Below are 13,616 nucleotides of genomic sequence, written 5' to 3' on the forward strand. Positions count from 1 at the left end.
GAATGCAAAAGGGTAAAAGGCAGACCGCATGGAAGATGGGTAGACGAAATTAGGAAAATGTGTGGGGTGAGATGGATGAGAGTTACGCAAAACAGAGACAAGTGGAAGCTTGTTGGAGAGGCCTTCATCCGGTAATGGATGGTGAGTAGCTGTAAATGATGATGTATATTATTATTATATTTATTGTATCATTTGTATTATCTATGTATTGTTTATGTGGATGATAGGCTTTGCACAATTCATCCTATCGTCTGGATTAAAAATTATTATTATTATGAAGTTCAATTCAAAGTCGTCCAGAATGTAATAAAAGGCTGTATTAAAACCGAGCAAACATTTCAAACATCAGTTTAAATATCACAATAAACATATTACATAATAAGAATTTCGAAATGTGAGTGTGTATATGAAAAATAATAACATAATAGACAAAGGGGTACGGGTTTATAATAATGGAATGCTATGCCGAAGGTGAATGAATTTAATATATAAATCTCTAATTAGCCATTGTAATAAATTCAATGTGATGTTTATACACGAGGGAATGTGGCGAATCGGCGAAAAATTTTCCTTTATTTTTTTATTATTATCTCATCATCAGTTCATGACGTCTTCAAAAAAGGTACTCTCAAACGGTCCGGCAGTCAGTCACCATTGACCAATTCTTTTGTTAATTCCGAGCGTACATCACAAATTTTAATTGACAACGCAAAAAACGCAATTAAAATACTTGAGCTTCTTTTATTCGTGTTCTGCGCGATTTTAGTGCCTATAAATTGTTTTATTTACGACTTTACATATAATCAAAGTCGCATACTCCACCACCGACGTTTAAGCTAATCTCAATTAAACTGTGAAGAAATAAAATGTCTTCTTACAATTTCATACGGTAAAATTTATTTAAAAACAACTATTTCTCACCATGTCGTCAGCCAATATGAATATGATATGAGGTTGACCGGTAGAAGTGGAGATAGCATCTCCTAATCTGGCGATCAGTGCCGCTATGACCAGCACGCACGCCACTGATCTTGAACCCATTTGCAGTCTGTAAAGAATATATAATCATTGTATTAGTAATTCAGTTAGTTTATTTAACATACGTTTTTTTTCTTGGGTAATAAATATTGCTTCATACTGTTATATTATCTATGGTTGGAGCGTACTGATTTATCTATAGGTTAATTGTATGTATACAATAGTCAGTAATTTTTATGAAAAACCTTCCTTTCAATATATTATACATGCATTAGCAATGTTTTTTTTTTATTTCAGATACAAAAATAGTATTAAAATCCATTTATGAATATAGGAAATATACAATATAATATATAAGTCTCATCTATATAATGCTTGGCGTTGAATGGATGAAAATTGATAGTAAATTTTAATGATTAAGCGGTTGATACACTATTAGCCGAATGGACACTTGGCCGAACGGACACTTGGCCGAATGAACATCAGGCCGACGAATATTTGGCTGAATGAAATTAATTGTTTAAATTAATCAAATATATCAAATTTTAATGAGATCGAGGTGATTTCTAAATAATTTATCTGTTTTCAGTGAGTTTTGAGTAATTTTGATACACAATCGGCCAAACTTCCATCAGCCAAGTGTCCAATCGGCCAAAAACACGCGCATTGATTAAACTCCTCTAGCTTACCGTAGGAAATATTAGCTTACTTCAATGTTAGCTAATATCCGTCTTTCGGTAAAATATCAAAACGATCTAAAGAGTGGAAGTGGTATAAAATCAGATCACAAATTTTTGACGGGCATACATTTCATGGAACTAAAACCAGAGTAAAAGTTATAAAAAGATTATAAAAAAGATTTCTTCAAATAGCTTTTACCCATTTTCTAAAATTATCCACTGTCTAAGTTAGAAAGTTTGAAAAAATACTTTGACCAAATTTGGTGGATTTAAATTTAAAAAGTGTAGATTTATTTACATTTTTTGTGGACAAATTAACAAGCGAACACACATTTAGAATATTTATTATTATATGTAAGATACATATGTACATAGAAAAAGAAAATTCTTGTTATATGTATGTATGTATGTATGTATGCGGATGAAAACTGAAAAACCGACGATAATAGAAACAGTTCAGATTAAATAATCATAAAAGATGAAAATTTTGATATAAAATAATTAAATTACATATAAGGCTTGTTCAAATTTAAGAATTAAATTGCGCGGAAATTATTAAGAATCACCGAATGAATTTTCAGTAATGGAACATTTGGAAAATTTAATAATGTCGTTTCGTTATATCGTTGCAGAACAGACTTAATGAAATTATGTTAAAATGATTTTATACCAATAAGAAATTGTACTGCTTTTTTTTTTAGTAGAAATTGAACTTCGATCTGAGGTTTATATGGCGCTCTCTATGTGTTGTATTAATCATATTTAAGTCCAATATATTGAGTGCAATAAATAAAAGGCATGTGAGAATCGGATTTCCCCATGAAATTAGGGGAATTCACACGACCTCGTCTAGATCCGGATTTAAGCATTTTGCCCAACCGGTCGTTGTGTATCAAACTTTATATAATAATTAATAACGTTAAAACGAAACGACAGTGTCCAATCTTATTGAATTGCTATTTATCTGGCGTGTTTTAAAAAAATGATTAATATCTTATATGTATATTATATTATATAGGTATATTATTGTTAATGTACACATTTGATAAATCAGTATAATTGGGCTAGTTGTAATTTCATCCAATCTAAAAGAATGTATAATTTATATTGCTTTGAAATTTGCTACACAATTAACACATAAAACATGGTGTAATATATTTAGGATTGTAATCATGAAAACAGTCTGTTGAGATTTGATTATATTTGTTAGTCTTATCAACGAGATATCGCTTTTATAGATCGTTGTTAAAGATTTAACATGTTTTTGATAGTTGAAATTAATTTTTTACGCTAACATTTAAATCTAGTTGATGATATTTAGAGCAGGGATCTTTCTGCAGTTTATTTAAGAATCAACTAGTCAAAGAGAGATTTGCTAGTGAAAATTTTTCTTTTGCATTTTTTAAACGTTTTTTTATATTGAAGATAGATTTAAGATTCTTAATATTTCTCAAAACAATTCCTCTAATTCTTCTCAAAACAGTTTCTCTAATCCTTCTCAAAGGAGATGAGAAGAATTAGAGGTATTGTTTAAATTCCATTAGAGGTATTATTAAATAAGGCGATGACACAAGCGATCTTTCAAATGAATTCTCAACCGAATTTTACACATTTTAATCGCAATTAAGTTTTGCAAATGTACTTTTGCTTTCCCTTACATTAATGCTAGGGTGACCATATTTCCCAGGACTCATAACGGGACGCTCTGCAAAAAAATTGACCCCCGTATATAAAATAAATGTTTTGCTCGTCCAAAAATGTTATAATTCTTCCCTCAAATAACCATTAATACTGTCAAGGAATTATAATTTTTTTCAAAATGTACAATTCTTATGTACAAGGAAAATAGAAACAATATCAGAAATATATATAATATTAGATGTACAGGCTGATTTTTTTTCTGAAACTGTAAAATTAACAAATTAATATAACCACAAATTTTCCAAAAAGATATTCTCAGTTTCTTTTAATTGCAAATATTATTTGCAATTGAAATTTTTGATTTCTTTAATTTTAATTTTTAAAGGAATACGCATGATAAAAAATGACGCATTTTATCATGCGTCATTTTCTTCCTTTAAAAATGAAAATTAAATAACTAAAAAAATTCAGTTGCACATAATATTTGCAATTAAAAGAAACCGGTGAATATCTATTTGGAAAATTTGTGGTTATTTTAATTTGTTCATTTTAAATATAATATAACATCGTATTTTACAGATATTTAAAAATAGTTTAAATAAAATTAATAGCATAAACGATTTTTTTTCAAAAACATGTAAAATGAATCATGTATTAAAATATTTAAATGTTATTTTAAAGTGAATATATTATATTATATGTGATGTTTGTATATATGTATATTAATACTTGTTTTTGGGAAACAAATTGATTTGGAAAAACAACGACAAAACGGGACAAATCAAACAACGGGACGAATGCAAAACACGTAAACAACATGATTGTCCCGGCCAACACGGGACATATAGTCACCTTTTATTCAAAGCTCTATACAATGAGATGCTTCAGCCACAAATTAAATTAAATTACAATACACTCGGAAAATTTGAACTTTTCCAAACCAATCGTCGACGCAACAAAGAAAACTACACTACATTTACCTTTTGAACATGGCAACCATAGCGTCGTGAATCTTCCGCCGCCAGAACTATTTATACCATAAAATAGATAACACTATCACTTTTTGTTTTGACAATCACTAATCACAGCCTACAGTACACTATGTATATTCGTATCACTGACGGTGCTCATCCATGTGCTGAAAACCGGTCCGTAGCCCGTCGCGGTTAACATGTGATTGTTTCGAAGAAAAAAATTTGATTTTTTTCGATGATAGTAGGCGACTGTACTTAACGTATTTGTGTTTTATATACAGGGTGGTGTCGCGGTTCGCGGTCCCTGTCGTGGCGAGGAGTGGTGTTGCGGGCGCGGGGCTTCCACTAGATATATGTCGTCTCCCACCCTGGGGGATGACGATGATGATGGCCAGCGACCGCTGACACAATGGACCATTTTGAACGGTTTTACGATACGTGCGCCCCGTTCCCACGCTCATTATTGCCGCCATTGTTTCTGCGTAGGTACGCATTGCTGCTGTACCGGGTGTGTGATCTACCGGGTGTGCCGACGGTCGCGACCTTCTCCAAAACCCCTCCTCGTCATCTCCTCGAGGTCGCTCTTCTTGCCAATTTCACTGGTCGGGCTGCAGTTGACGAGTTCGATGTGCTTTGTAGAGGTTGATGGGTCGCAAACGTTTGCGTCTGTTCTAGTACATATTGAAGTACATATTTGAAGTTGATCGATCGTTTGGCTATTTACATATGTATAGTAATATTGTTGTTATTTATTTATTTAAAGAATAAATGTAACAAAATAACATCCGAGCCCAATTATAGATTTTTACAAAATGCATAATATATCTAGTACATATAGACAAACAAATGAAAAAAAAAGAACAAAAATTAAAATATGACTAAATAGGACAATGCATAATCTAATATATAATTTGGAAAGAGACTTTGTATATATATATATATATATATATATATATATCAGTGGCGTGCGGTCCATGGATGCGGTGGATGCGGCGCATCCCCTATAACTTTAAAAAGCCAAGAGTATTTTTAATAAATATTTGAATTTCGCTTCGATGTATTCTTAGTGATGTACGTGATTATGATGTAGTATATGAGTATATATATATATATTTCACATATCACGTGTTTTTTGTTACATGATGCATTATATAGGATCTTTTGATAATTTTTATTAAGGATTCGCATAGGCCGCATTCGCATAGGCCGGCCACAGGCGAGTGACGCTGGCGAGTAGACGCGCGCGCGACTGAAGTGCGCGCGCGTCATGGATTCGGAGTTCGGACCGATCCCATTTGCGCATGCGCACTATGAGGCTGTCATATTCGCGCGGACGCGTTGACACTTGTTTAACCTCTACGGTGGATTCGGTTTCTCTGTTTGCTTATCTATTGAGTTTCACTTGGAAGCCGCTGTTGATCGATATTTCCGCACGCTACGCCCCAAGTTATTTATCAAAAAGCTAGCCGATTCATTTCTTTAGACGAAGTTAATCATTTATACTGTAAGTTGGTTATTTTTTACTTTTGAATTAAGTTTTCATTTAAATTAGTTTCGTCTAACTTTATTTTTAGTTTACTGTTCCACTACTTACGAGTTTTCATTATTGCCTTTAATATGGATATCGAAAATAACAATGAGAGTGGACTTGTCGTCGAGATCAATAATAATTGCAATTGTTTAATTGAAAATGTGCTGAAAAGAAGATTTGCTTCTCTCCCATTTAATGAAAAGGAGATTATTGTTAAGAGCCCCAAACCCACACCAATATTAAATATTCAGTCTAAAACAAAAACATTTAAAAGGTATTTTAACACAGAAACATACGAAAAAATTTCATGGATTTGTGGATGTGCTCACTTAACGAAATTATTCTGTTGGCCATGTATTTTATTTTCTCAAGAAGTGAATGTCTGGAGTAAATTTGGATTTTCTGACCTAAACAATTTAAGTAAATCGCGCAAGAGACATGAATGTTCTCAAGCTCACATATGTTCTGCTGCTCAATTTAAAAAATTTGGAAAGGGACCTCGTATAGAAAAATTTTTAAGTGCTCAATTTAAAGCAAATATTGAAATGCACAACAAAGAAGTTACTGCAAATAGATACATTTTGTCGAAATTAATAAGCGCGATCTGTTTTTTAGCAAAACAAGAACAACCTTTACGAGGACATTTTGAACACCAGGAATCGGAAAATAGAGGGAATTATATTGAGTTGCTGTATCTGTTGAGTGAATCAGACATAAAATTGAAAACTCATTTAGATAACTCTACGGTGTTTACTGGACTATCGAACCATATACAAAATGACTTGGTATCCGCAATATCAAAAGTCTTGCTAGATGAGATTAAAACTGAAATACGTGCATCAAAATTTGTTTCCATAATTGTGGACGAATCTACAGATATCAGTCGCAAAGCTCAGCTATCTACTATTTTTAGATATGTAGATGAAAACAATGAAATTCAGGAGAGATTTGTTGGATTTGTCGATGTTAGTCCCAATAGAACAGCTAATGCTCTTTTTCAGCACATACGTGAGACCTTGGAAGAATTTGGTTGTTTGGACAAATTAATTGCACAAACGTACGATGGAGCGGCTGTAATGTCCGGGGAGCATAATGGAGTGCAACGAAAAATTCGAGATATTTGTCCTAATTCTTTATTTGTCCATTGTTACGCTCACAGATTGAATTTAGTTTTGTCGCAATCTGTTAAACATATATCCGGATGCAAACGTTTTTTCAGCCGTATGTTGTCATTTTCAACTTTTTTTTGTAAGTCTTCAAGAAGAATTTCCCTTCTCGATTGTCAAATAAAAAAACGATTTCCCACTGCTGCCCCTACACGATGGAACTACAATAGCAAAATTTTAAATATGATATTAGAATATCAAACAGAATTAATGGAAATATTTAATCAAATAATTAATGATGAAGACGAATGGGATACTGATGCTGTCATAAATGCTGAAGTCCTTCATCGTTATTTAAAAGAGTTTGAATTCAATTTCAATTTGCATTTATTTTCTGCAATATTTAATTCGGCAGATTTTTTATTTGAAATTTTACAAAAAAAAACCTTTGACATATCGTATTGCGTAAGTGAAATTAAAAAATTTGTAAAATATTTAGATAACAAAAAAGACGATTTTGATTCATTGTGGAACAAAGTAATAACTAAAAATTTTAATAGAAAAAGAAAATATGCTGAATGTGAAGAAGATGTGAAAACAACGTATAAACTTCACTATTCTGAAATTTTAGAAACTCTTTCAGTAAATACAACCAATCGATTTCGAGATATCGAAAATTTAAAATTTCTCGAATTTTTTAACGTCAAAAAATTTAAAGAATATGAAAATAATTTTCCAGATTTCCTATTTAAATCACTCCACCTAACTTATGGAAAATACTTTGATTTTATGAAATTAAAAAGCGAATTAATTTACATGTACTCAACGCAAGATTTTCATTTGAAATCTATAAATGACGTAAAGGAATTAATCGTGAAAGATGATCTAATAGACGTTTTGGAACAAGTATTTAGTTTAATACAATTAATTTGTACGATACCTTCCACGAGCGCATCGGCTGAACGATCATTTTCGACTATGAAAAGAATTAAAACGTTCACCAGAAGTAGTCAAAGTGAAGAAAGACTCTCTGGTCTTGCTTTAATTGCAATCGAAAAGAAAATAATGTCAAATTTAAAAAACAATAAAAAATTCTATGATGCGGTTATCGATGAATTTTGTAAAAAGGAACGAAGAATAAAATTAAATTTTAAAAAATAAATTGGTCGGTTTTTTTTTTCAAACAAGGGACAGCATCCCTTGTTTGAAAAGTCACCGCCCGCCACTGATATATATATATATATATATGTATGAATCGTTGGTTCGTTCGTCCGTAGATCCGTGACGTCATCGAAAAAATGATTCGATTTTTTTTTTCGATTCATAGGCGCCGATTCGATTTTTTTCGATTCAATGGATTCAAAGTCTCCGCAAGGGGCGCAATTTAGGGGTCATTTTAGATTCATAGGTGCCGATTCGTTTTATTTTTTAAAGGGCAAAGGCTCAGGGGGGCGTCAAGGCCGAAGCCCTAGAAGGTAAAGGCTCAGGAGGTGCCAAGGGCAAAAAGCTCAGGGGGCGCCGAGGGCGAACCCCTCGAAGGTAAAGGCTCAGGGGGGTACCGAGGGCGAAGCCCTAGAAGGAAAAGGCTCAGGGGGGCGCCGAGGGCGAAGCCCTAGAAGTCAAAGGCTCCGGCTCAAAGGCGAAGGCAAAGGCAAAGAAGCCGCGCCTCCCGCTCCCTCACCACGGCTTTATTCGGCATTTTTTTTATTATTTATTAAGTTAATATTCCACATAACCCATGCGATGATATTTCATCGGGCACAACACTAGTATTATATAATAATATAATATTATGTATGTGAATGAATTTAAATTTTTGTAGTTGGTAACACAATTGATTTTTCTTTTATGGAAAGTAGAACTGATCGAGATAAAGTGCTAGTGATATGTATGTATGTATGTAGAAGAATGTCTTGTTAAAGGAATCTGTACTTCAGTTGTACATTTTCATTGTTTAAAGCCGCTACATGCAAATAAGAAAAGGCTATTATGATTTCCATTTTCCGATAACTAGTAATTGGGGATTCCAAAAACTCCGTCGTTAATTTACAATTTACCGAAATTATTATTATTAATATAACCGAAAATGATATTTCCACTTATGATAGTACCGATTTATTTAAGTAAGTCTTAGTGAAATTTAATAATTTCAAATATTTGTTTGTATTGTTCATTCGGATAAAATGAAAATCGCAAAACATGTAAATAAATAATCCTTTTAAATATTTATTTTTTAATTTTTCGCTCAAGTATATGTATATATGTAAATACATATACATACATGCAACATCTTATTCTGCATTAACGACATAAAATAAAATATTAAAGCAAAGAAAGCTGAAAATTGATAGATATTAGATATTAAACATATATATTTGGGTACTGTCGGTACTCTATGTCGTATCTCGGTGATACCGAAGATGGATTTTTTCCCCCCAAAACCGGTAGTACCGTTATTAAAATCCCTAGTAGGAATGCGACGAAGTGATTCATAAGCGAAGATCGGCGTTCAATGGAATGCTTTTCGCATTAATAATGGTTCACTATTGTCATTTTCTGTTTTGCTCAACAGCAATTGAGGGGTCTATTGTTATTTGAAAGCATTCATCGAACGCCTAAGACTAGAGGTAGGACCGGAAGCGTGCTTTTTCCAGTAAACAGGGCGTTTTGGGTCTATTTTCCAGGAAACAGGACAAACTACAAAGCTAGAGAGCGTAAAAAAAAGGTTCATCATAAATATGAACAAAGCACGACGAACAATGAACAATGAACATCGCAAACTTGGTCCGCTCTTTACAGTAAGACTATTCATAAGAATTGAGTGATTTGTGTGTCGTAAAGATCTCGCTCTATGATATTTATATCGGAGCTAGTGATTTTACAGGTTACTTTTAAAAGTCTGTTTATCTTATCCAGCACTGCAAGTCAACAGCACAGTATTACCAGAAAAGATTAGTTCCATTCATACTATATAGCACCGCTCGTTTTTGGCACGTTTCTCCTTGTTTTGGATGAGTGAAAGGCAAAGTCGACTTACATGTATATTAAAGAGCGTGAAGATACGGCACAATACTGCTTGCTCGAGTCAACATTGTCACAAAATAACGTTTCCGAGAATATTCATATGCACATGGCAACACTTTCGTTAGTCACGCATACATTTCGGTGACATGTACTGACGTATAATATGAACAGATCGCGTCGGTTGCTGCTGTTTTGGTACGTCATATTACGGAACATTTGAATGTACTAAAGTTTTTTTTTGGTACTGCTGTTTACGTGCAGTTTACGGCTTGAGCTGTACTGGTGTAAATGAACCTTGACTTTTAATATACATATAATAAATTGAAAGGTTTTACACATACAATTTAATATAATATAAAACCTTAGCATAATAGATCAATGTGTCACTCTCTTTTTTGGTTGAACTTTGACAACTTGAATGGGAAAAACAGACTACCACTGAGTTAGACTTTGATCTATTATATTTATCTACTCATTTGGATAATAAGATTGTATTTGAATTCACATTTGAGTCAATGTACTTTTAAATCATTGTCTTTGGTTAGTATGCGAACTTAATAGCATTGAAACGGTTACAAGAAAAAATCACAATCCAATTTCTGTATTTCATGTCAATGAAAATACACAGTGCAAATTCAATATGCATAATTTGAGAGGTTCAAGACTTATTAATGAGATAATTAACAACATATCGTTGATACAATATTATGTGAAATTATACAATTTATATTACTTTAATTAAATTAAATTTTTATTTCCGCTTTACAGATTTTTCCAAAGCCACGAGTGCACTTAAACAGATACAATAGAATCAATCAATGCAATCAATATACTCGTATATAAGCATTCTTATACAATGCGAATTCATACAAACATCCACAGTGACATTTATGGAGAAATTTTTGCAGCATTTTATAATCAAATTGGCGAACCTTGAGATTAGCAAGAGAGATAGGAAAGGAAAATGACAATTTTACAGGAACAGTTTCAATGAAAATCAGAAAAATTGGCAAACTTTGATAAGAAACGATTGACCTGGAGTCAAAAACTAAGATCTGGCCAGTAGCGTTACTCTAGTGGGACTCGAACCCGTGATCACTCTGCTAGAAAGCAAAATATGCTAAGCATTAGGTTGTCAACATTATAAATATAATTGTCAACATTATATTGCAATTCATAAGAAAAGTGAATATCTCTTTCAGTGTCGTAATAATTCAGATTTGATTTATTTGTGTAAATGAAAGGTCAAGTTTAATTAGGTGGTGTTTTGGAAATTTTAGTTTTTATAATGAGACTGAGTACCGTAACTCATATAAGATACATAATAAATACATAATAAATCGTACGAAACGGAATATTTCATGCAATTATGTATATTTTTTTAATGAATAAATCTAATGTAATTGATAGCTTATTGTGTGCGATCAAACACACGGTGCTTATGAAAAATTTCCTGAAACGGAAAAGTCATATCTAAGACCTGTAATTATGCATAATAAATTTCCAGCAGTGTTCCTTTTGGTTTCAATTAACCAAAAAATGCGAAACAATACTGTCTTCACTCGTCTATTAATATAATACGGTTTCAATGAAATTTGTACGTATTTTTTTTTCATTATGGTATTATTGTAAAATATTTCGCGTACCTATTATCGACTGTAAAAAATAATTATAAGGTTTTTTTTTACGCTTTGTGTTCTTAATTGCTCAATAAACACGAAAACGAACGTGAACCCGGAGACAAGGGAAAAAATCGGTTTATTGATATTTATCAAACAATGGCACTTCATTAACTTGTTACTTTGTTCAAAATTCAATTGATATTTTTATACAAATATTGCGATACGAATGCTAATTATGCTTAGACCTACTTCTGTGCGAGCTTCAACTATCTACATATCTAGACTTTTTTTGACCAATTAATCTAATTAAAATTGACGGTAATCTGTTTTACTTTCGGTAATTAAATTGAACCATCAATTAAAGTAGATTCTCAAATGAAAAGTTTGATTCCAAAAATTCAAATAAATGCTTTAGCATATTTGATGGAAAATACGATTTTTCTTCTATACGATATTATATTTATTTGAAATCTAACAAATATGTATTAATTTATATAATAATATACAAACATGTTTGATAAGATATAGAGGATACAAACTACAGCTATCGATTTTGTAATCAAACACTTGATATATTGATGATTATAATTGACTTTTGAGTAGTAAATGACTTAAATGGCGTATGACAAATAGTTGAAGTTTTATTTTTGATTGTTATTTTCTTTAAACAATTTGGGAATGCTAATATATTTAAATATATTATAATAATTTAAATGATTTGAGAATGTAAATATCCATTTATTGTATTTAAAGGTGACTTAATTCTACGTGAAACATCGAATTCCAAGTGAATTTATCTAGTTGATCTACAGAGTTATTCGCAACGTGTTAAGTAGGGATTCCAATACCGGTACTATCGAAACCTTTTCTACTTGTTTTTATTAAAAATTCAACTACCGGTAGAACCGAGATATTATTTTATTTCATATTAGTTCAATTGCTTTTGAATTTAAAAAAAAACGTTAACTCTGTTAGTTTTTATAGATTAGTCGAAGATTAAGTCAACATCGTTTTTGACCTGCTATTCAAAAGAAAGTGTATCATAAATTTAAAATCGAAGATAAAATATGCCGAAAATATCGTACTTATATCAAAGACTACTTCCGAATATAGATATTGATTTATATAAGTCCTTGAGGGACGCGATTATCGATCAGTGGGTGTCAAAAAAAAGTAAATGAATTTTGGCGAACTCCTTCCTTTGAAGAGTTTTTGTGTGGAAGCGATAGGTTCATTATTTAAGTATTAAATATGTTTTTAAATAATTATTAAGTGAAAAAAATAGGCTTGCGAAAACATTGAAAGGGGATGAGGCTTGTCATTTTTAACATTCGGTTATGTATTCCAAAATAGTTTCAGGAATAAGTACAATATTTTCAGCATACTTTATCTTTATATGTATACTAGCTGAACCCAGCATGCGTAGCAATGCCAAAATAACGCATGCAATTCCCGTTCCCGTTCCCGTTCTGGTTCCCGTTCTCATTTGTCGGAATAAAAACGCGGGCAGCGAAAACATAAATCCGAAAATATTTGAAATTTATAGCGTTGCAATGACACTCATTCCCGTTTTTCCCGTTTCCGTTCCCGTTTTTTTTTCACAGTAATCTTCCCGGACATGCATACAACAAATCCTGAAAGTTCCATCGTAATCGCTTCAGTGGCTTAGGAGCCTATTCGAGACACACACACACAGACATTCATTTATATATATATATATAGATATACTTAGTGGCTCCTTTGAACAGCAGGTCAAAACTAGATATGAACTTTCAGTTCAATAAACCAAAAGGTTTCTGAGAAAAACATAAAAAACCTCGATTCTCTAGAGTAAAAGTACTACTTCCGGTTCAGATAAAAATATTTAAAAAACATAAGGTTATAAAAATTATTATTTATATTACATGTAAAAAAAATTCAGTCCGATTCAGTTAGCGGTTTGGGAGATAATTGAATTCACAAACTTAAAAAAAAGAGGACACCTACATATAAGGGGAGGTACCATTTCCAGTCACCTTAAAAATTTGAAAAAAATTTGCATCGTGTCGATAAGAATTTCA

At 32.1% G+C, this 13,616-nt stretch overlaps 2 protein-coding genes across 3 annotated transcripts in view; one reads left to right on the forward strand and one right to left on the reverse strand.

Moving 5' to 3' along the window:
* LOC143918749 (arylsulfatase B-like) overlaps positions 1-4,684 on the reverse strand; it is a 28,817-nt gene extending 24,133 nt beyond the window's left edge. Inside the window, exons 1-2 of one of the 2 annotated variants that reach the window (XM_077440786.1) lie at positions 4,280-4,684; positions 922-1,048 (exon numbers count right to left, since the gene is read on the reverse strand). In XM_077440786.1, coding sequence (XP_077296912.1) covers positions 922-1,048; positions 4,280-4,299 — 147 coding nt within the window. In that variant the 5' untranslated portion in view covers positions 4,300-4,684. Of the gene's footprint in view, positions 1-921; positions 1,049-4,151 lie in introns of both variants that reach the window. The other variant, XM_077440787.1, reaches the window with a different exon arrangement.
* A 797-nt stretch (positions 4,685-5,481) lies between these two features.
* LOC143918558 (zinc finger MYM-type protein 1-like) lies at positions 5,482-12,556 on the forward strand. Its single transcript, XM_077440499.1, has 6 exons — positions 5,482-5,777; positions 5,848-7,612; positions 9,483-9,537; positions 10,480-10,643; positions 10,703-10,769; positions 12,489-12,556. Exons 2-6 carry the CDS (start codon positions 5,891-5,893, stop codon positions 12,554-12,556), a joined length of 2,076 nt encoding a protein of 691 aa, XP_077296625.1. The 5' UTR covers positions 5,482-5,777; positions 5,848-5,890.
* The last annotated feature ends 1,060 nt before the right edge of the window (positions 12,557-13,616 follow it).

This window comes from Arctopsyche grandis, chromosome 11 (assembly GCF_051622035.1).
Source record: "Arctopsyche grandis isolate Sample6627 chromosome 11, ASM5162203v2, whole genome shotgun sequence".
NCBI lineage: Eukaryota > Metazoa > Arthropoda > Insecta > Trichoptera > Hydropsychidae > Arctopsyche > Arctopsyche grandis.